Source organism: Palaemon carinicauda, chromosome 33, assembly GCF_036898095.1.
Source record: "Palaemon carinicauda isolate YSFRI2023 chromosome 33, ASM3689809v2, whole genome shotgun sequence".
In the NCBI taxonomy this organism is placed as follows: domain Eukaryota; kingdom Metazoa; phylum Arthropoda; class Malacostraca; order Decapoda; family Palaemonidae; genus Palaemon; species Palaemon carinicauda.
The window spans coordinates 34723285-34730784 of NC_090757.1; the positions used below are offsets into that span (position 1 = coordinate 34723285).

General features: G+C 37.0%; 1 protein-coding gene across 1 annotated transcript in view; it reads left to right on the plus strand.

Annotated features, from left to right (window-relative positions):
- Positions 1–607: 607 nt before the first annotated feature.
- The window catches only part of cdm (importin-13-like protein cdm), a 114449-nt gene continuing 107556 nt past the window's right edge, over positions 608–7500 (plus strand). Inside the window, exon 1 of the mRNA XM_068356937.1 lies at positions 608–918. Coding sequence (XP_068213038.1) covers positions 845–918 — 74 coding nt within the window. The 5' untranslated portion in view covers positions 608–844. The remainder of the gene's footprint in view (positions 919–7500) is intronic.

Genomic DNA, 7500 nt, shown 5'->3' on the forward strand with positions numbered 1-7500 from the left:
AGGGGGTCCCTTCAGAAGAAGGCAGGACTTCGTCCGGTAGGGAACACTTTAGCAGGTGGAGGAATATATATATGCGAGTAACTGTACTGGCCATGTGTCGTCCGGAGGAGTGAAGGATCTCGCTTCTTGGCGTCCTAGTGAACCTAGTTTGAGGAGGACGTTTGATAAAGTGCATTCTTTAATATTAACCTCGTGAGGATAGAGGAAACATTAATGGTCCTACGGCGTGTGTGAAAGTTTGTTTATACATAGTTTTGATAGACTACGTTTAGAGGAACAGCTACGGTTTTTATTTTATTTTTGTGGTTGTGACTTTGTGGACCATATAGATTTTTTTTTTTTTTTTTTTGTGCTGTTGTGACTCTGTCTTTGGGCCCTTCTCCTAAATAGGGGGCTGAATTGGAAAGAAAGTTATACTAAGGGAAAAAGGAAAAATAATTCCTATAGATGACGTAGTGTCTGACTGGTTATGTCAATTCCCTAGATGAAAAACTATTAATTCCAGCGAAAGGAGACTTGACTTTCTCTCTCTCTCTCTCTCTCTCTCTCTCTCTCTCTCTCTGCACGTGACAAGACCCCCATCTCATGTCACTTAGAAGAAAAACCTATGAACGTAGATTACAGATTGACACACGTCCAGTTCAGTGTGGCCGACTGCATATTGTCACAAACATCGGTGTTTTCTTCTTATCTGAAGAGGCAGTTCATTTACGTTGATTCCTTCGTCGTGTTTAATGGTTTAGGATTTCGTTCTCATCGGTGCCTGTTTGTGACTGCCCCTTCCAAAAACTGCAGGACTTCTCGGAAGATAATTTGAGAGGGAGGTAGATGTTTTGCCGCCTTTATGTTGCTCCTGCAGAAACACAGTAGTGCAGTGGCTACTTCTGATCAGCGTCAAAGGGTCACTATGGGAACAAGGTAAGTTGGTATTAATACTCGTATTTGTACTGTTTCTACTACTGTAAGTACTGTCATTGCTGCTATTGATGCACATCATACCATTATCTCTTTTCCAGTGGTTTTGTATTATCCTCTTTTGTTAAAAATAACTTCTCTGGTGCCATTAAGAAACTGTAAAAATAACTTATCTGGGGTCATTAAGAAACTGTAAATACATCTGTATGCTGTTCTTTCCATTACGAGTCCTTATTATTTTGATAATTACAAGTTAGGCAGTAACCCTAGTTGGAAAAGCAAGAGGTCCAACGGAGAAAAATAGCCCAGTGAGAAAAGGAAACTTGGAAATACACGAAGAGAAGAATATACACAAAATAAAATCTTTCAAGAACAGTAACATTAAAATAGATCCTTCACATGTAGACTCTAAAATACTAACTTCAACGAGGTTTATTCATTACTTCAACTCTGATGGCTTTATATACAATAAAGCAAAGACTACCTTAAGCAATGTGCTTGGATATCATTTGGATTCATTAATGGGATTTTAAGAAAATGCTGAATACTTCTGAGAGACGTGGAGACTATGTAATGTGAAAACCACTCGTATCCTGTGGTCAAACCCTTGCACTAAATTGCCTTCAATAGGAAATTATTATCGATCCTATCGTTAGTCCTTAGGGTAAGATTTGATCTGATTGAAGCCTGCTGATATTTCACTGATAACTTCTATTGGATTGATTGATAATGAACTTTTTTTCCTTTTCTCTTTCTCTTTTTTTGTTAATTTTTTTATAGTTTATATAGGAGATATTTATTTCAATGTTACTGTTCTTAAAATATTTGATTTTTCGTTGTTTCCTTTCCCTACTGGGCTATTTTCCTTGTTGGCGCCTCTGGGCATATAGCATTTTGCTTAGCAATTGATAATAATAATAATAATAATAATAATAATAATAATAATAATAATAATAATAATAATAATAATAATAATAATAATAATAATAATACTGCTCCGATATCAAAACTTGACCCCCAACACAGGCATTCCCAACACAATATTTCCCTCATCGTCTCTGTTTGAATAATTTCTTTTATCCTGAGCTTAAACCTTATTTCATCATCAGTTGGTGACTCTTGGGACCTAGAGTAATACGAGGATCACCGTGGCCCTTGAATGGATAGCGAAGGGCTGTTCAATTTGCACAATATCACTCGACGAAAGACGAAGGGTGATGATTTAAGACGTGTTCTAGGGAATTGTCTTCGAAAGGTAATTGATGATAATTGACCAGGATCTCTCTCTCTCTCTCTCTCTCTCTCTCTCTCTCTCTCTCCTTGATTGACACTAAATGATCTCTCTCCCTCTCTCTCTCTCTCTCTCTCTCTCTCTCTCTCTCCTTGATTATGACACTAATGACTTTCTCTCTCTCTTGATTATGGCACTAATCTCTCTCTCTCTCTCTCTCTCTCTCTCTCTCTCTCTCTCTCTCTCTCTCTCTCCTTGATTATGACACTAACTCCCTCTCTCTCTCTCTCTCTCTCTCTCTCTCTCTCTCTCTCTCTCTCTCTCTCTCTCTCCTTGATTATGACACTAACTCTCTCTCTCTCTCTCTCTCTCTCTCTCTCCTTGATTATGACACTAAATGATTTTCTCTCTCTCTCTCCTTGATTATGACACTAAATGATTTTCTCTCTCTCTCTCTCCTTGATTATGACACTAAATGATTTTCTCTCTCTCTCTCCTTGATTATGACACTAAATGATTTTCTCTCTCTCTCCTTGATTATGACACTAAATGATCTCTCTCTCTCTCTCTCTCTCTCTCTCTCTCTCTTCCTTGATTGACACTAAATGATCTCTCTCTCTCTCTCTCTCTCTCTCCTCTCTCTCTCTCTCTCTCCTGTTGATCTGGCTGGTGACTTCACTCTTTAATCCTGTTGAACAACGTTTGATGTACTTAACCTTTTTCAGTATAGAAGGGTTTAAGTCAAGAGGGACAGAGACACAGACAGACAGACAAGAGATAGAGGTAGAGGCACATACAATCGGGCATTTGTCTGTCACTCAAAGTTTCACAACTTCTAAGTCTTCTAAGTCTTTACGCTGGCCTTGAGCGCCAGTTAAGTTGAATTTTAGCATTCCAAAGAATTGTTTTTAAACATGAGTATCTTGTTAAGTAATTTTAGCTGTGAAGTTTTTACTTAATTTAATGTAATAAATTCAGTTCTTTGAGGGGCACCATGTTTAATTTCGTGCAATATGAATTTGTTTGTCGTTTTTTTTTTCCAGAAAATATAACTTTTCAAATGTTTTTGCTGCTAATACAAAATTTTTTCTAAAACTCTTGGTCAGATTTATACACGATTTGCTATATTTTCAAAATATTTGAATTCCCAGAAGTTTAGATTTGAAAACTTTTAAAAACGAATGATTATTATTATTATTATTATTATTATTATTATTATTATTTGCTAAGCTAGAACCCTAGTTGGAAAAGCAGGATGCTATAAGCCCAGTGGCTCCTCCAGTGAAAATATCCCAGTGAGGAAAGGAAACAAGGAAAAATGAAATATTTTAACAGTAAAAATATTCAAATATTTCTTACACAAACTATAGAAACTTTAACAAAGCATAGGAAGAGAAATAAAATAGAACAGTGTAGCCTTGCTAAAGAAGACCTGTAGCATAACATAGAAGAAATAATTGGGTAAAAGCATTTTAGCTTAATGTCTAAAAACTCGATTTTGCACTTTAATCAAGGGAAGTTTCTATAATTCAACGTGTAATTTTCTTCACATTAGCATGATGAATAAAGCATAGTTTTGGTCACAAATTCTGAAAATAAGAAGCTTATATTAATAACAAGAAATGTAGTTTGTGACAATTAATGCGGCATTATCCAATTAATTCCAGTACTAAAATGTCACGTTATCCAATTAATTCCAGTACTAAAATGTCACGTTATCCAATTAATTCCAGTACTAAAATGTCACGTTATCCAATTAGTTCCAGTACTAAAATGTCACGTTATCCAATTAGTTCCAGTACTAAAATGTCACGTTATCCAATTAGTTCCAGTACTAAAATGTCACGTTATCCAATTAATTCCAGTACTAAAATGTCACGTTATCCAATTAGTTCCAGTACTAAAATGTCACGTTATCCAATTAGTTCCAGTACTAAAATGTCACGTTATCCAATTAGTTCCAGTACTAAAATGTCACGTTATCCAATTAATTCCAGTATTAAAATGTCACGTTATCCAATTAATTCCAGTACTAAAATGTCACGTTATCCAATTAATTCCAGTACTAAAATGTCACGTTATCCAATTAGTTCCAGTACTAAAATGTCACCTTATCCAATTAATTCCAGTATTAAAATGTCACGTTATCCAATTAATTCCAGTACCAAAATGTCACCTTATCCAATTAATTCCAGTACTAAAATGTTACGTTATCCAATTAGTTCCAGTACTAAAATGTCACGTTATCCAATTAATTCCAGTACCAAAATGTCACGTTATCCAATTAGTTCCAGTACTAAAATGTCACCTTATCCAATTAATTCCAGTACCAAAATGTCACCTTATCCAATTAATTCCAGTACCAAAATGTCACCTTATCCAATTAATTCCAATACCAAAATGTCACCTTATCCAATTAATTCCAGTACCAAACTGTCACCTTATCCAATTAATTCCAGTACTAAAATGTCACGTTATCCAATTAATTCCAGTACTAAAATGTCACATTAGACTTAAAGATAAGCTAAACGGGTTTAAAGGTCACTCATGAATGGCCTAGATAAGGGCAAGTGACAATGCCCTAGAGATAGGACAGTGCTCTGGAGACTGACCATATATAATATAAGCCCTAGCCCCTCTCCAGCCAAACTAGGACCAGGGAGGGTCAGGTAATGGCTGCTGATGACTCAGCAGGTAGATCTATGAGCTCCCCCAACCCTCCCATCCATAGATCACAAGGATGGTGAGGTCGCAGACACTATAAGAAACTATCTACATTTGGTGATTGTTAGACTGGGGGTCGAGTCCCGCTTAAACTCGTTAGTTCCTTTGGTTGCTGCAACCTCCCCATCCTTGTGAGGTAAGGGTGGGACGTTTTGGGGGAGCCTATAGGTCTATTTGCTGAGTCGTCAGCAGCTATTGTCTGGCCCTCCTTGGTCCTAGCTTGGGTGGAGAGGAAGCTTGGGCGCTGATCATATGTATAAATGGTCGGTCTTTAGGGCATTGCCCTGCCTGATAGGGCAATGTCACTGTTCCATGCCTCAGCCATTCATGAGCGGCCTTTTAAATCTTAAACATGAAACCGTGCAATCATGATACTGGACTTTTTTTTTTTTTTTTTTTTTTTTTTTTTTTTTTTTTTTTTTTTTTTTTTTTTTGAATAAAGTAAAAAAAAAATTCCTGGCTCGAAGATCGCCCAAGAGAGGATGAAGGATATGACTCAACATGAAAATTTGGCGCCACGGTTCCTGTTACATATTTTACTTTATCGCGATATAATTATTTATTCCTGTTTACTTAGCTTATTCTAGACAGCTGTTTCACATAATGATGATGGTGATATTGGTGATGAATATGAAAGATTTATTTTAATGTTTTTATTGTTCTTAAACTTTTCTTGTAGTTTTTTTTTCCTTATTTCCTTTCCTCACTGGGCTAGTTTTCCCTGTTGGAGCCCTTGTGCTTAAAGCACCCTGATTTTCCAACTAGGGTTATAGCTTAGCAAGTAATAATAGTAATAATAATATCACAGGATTAAAATAGAATATTCTAAGACTCTGAACCTCTGCAGTGGTAAATGTGCTAAGCCCTTGGAGTCACAGCATTCTGCTTTTCCAACTAAGGGTAGTGCCCTAGCCTCTGTACCATGATCTTCCACTGTCTTGGTTTAAGAGTTCTCTTGCTTGAGGGTACACTCAGGCACACTATTCTATCTTATTTCTCTTCTTGTTATTTTGAAGTTTTTATAGTTTATATATGATATATTTGTTATTGTTATTATTCTTAAACTTATCTTGTATATTTCATTTCCTCACTGAGCTATTTTCCTTGTTGGAACCCTTGAGCTTATAGCATCCTGCTTTTCCAACTAGGTTTGTAGCTTAGCAAGTAATAATAATAATGATAATAATAATAATAATAATAATAATAATAATAATAATAATAATAGTCACACTCACTCACTCACTAAATCCCGTCCGGAATTCTCCGGGTTGGGTCCTGCATCTGATGTCGCCATTCTCTCCAGAGATTCCCATCCAATGTTTGCCATCTGTGCCAGCTGCTGAAATGTGTCTCCTCTATTTGCTTTCTTGAAGGTTTTCACCCATGAATCTCTTGGTCGTCCTGTCGGTCTATTTTCGGCCACTCGTCCATGCAGCACTTATCTTTGGCCATCTGTCCTGTTCCATCCTCTGTACATGCCCAAACCATCTCCTCTGAATATCTTCCACTCTAATCAGAATTGTGTCCTCAACACCAGCCATTCTTCTCACTCTCTCGTTCGTAATTCTGTCCTCCCATCTTACACCACAGATTCTTCTCAGGCATTTAATTTTAAAGGCTAATAACTTTTTCTCTTCTCTCTTCTTCAGTATTCAGCATTCAGCACCGTATATAACTGTGGGGATTACTATTGCTCTCAATAGTCTAATTTTCAACTTAATGGATATATTTCTATCTTTCCAGATTCTTTCTATCCTTCCAAATGCTTTCTGGCCACTTTGAGATTCGGTCTTGAATTGTTCTTTCCATCTTTCCATCTGCTGTGAAAAACACTCCCAAATATTTAAACTCATTGACTTGTTCCACTTCTCCCTCTGATAGCTGTATATCTAAGGCCTCTCTCTCGCGTCCAATTTTCATACTTTTGGTTTTCTCTCTGTTTATCACTAATTCATACCTATTGCACTGCTCCTCCACCATTCTCAACACTCTCTGAAGTTCCTCCTTAGTTTTTGCTACAAGCACTATGTCATCTGCATATCTCATGTTAGATATTTTTGTCCCTCCTATATCTATGCCACCCTTATAATCATACTGAGGCCAGCTTGCCTTTCCCAGAATCAATTGAGACCGTAAACGTATTTGAAGTCGGTGTGACAACCATGTGTGAAGTTGGGGTTAAGGCTAGGGTTCAATCGGTCGACCATTTGCCCCACCTTGACCTTGATCTTTGACCTAGGAGTTTCAAAATTTAATCGCTTCCACGTCTCAACATAAAAATTAATCCCTGAAAGTTTCATTACGCTTTGAATAAAATTGTGGCAAGGAAGTTGTTCACACACAAACGAACCTTTGCTCAATCTTGACCTTGACCTTTCCCTTTGACCTAGGAGTTTCAAAATTGAATCAATTCTACGTCTCAACATAACAATTAATCCCTAAAAGTTTCCCTACGCTGTGGGTAAAATTGTGGCCAGAAAGTTGTTCACACACAAACGAACCTTTGCTCGATCTTGACCTTGACCTTTGACCTAGGAGTTTCAAACTTGAACCAATTCCACCTTGCCCTTGCCCTTGCTCTTTGACCTAGGAGTTTCAAAATTGAATCAATTCCACGTCTCAACATAACT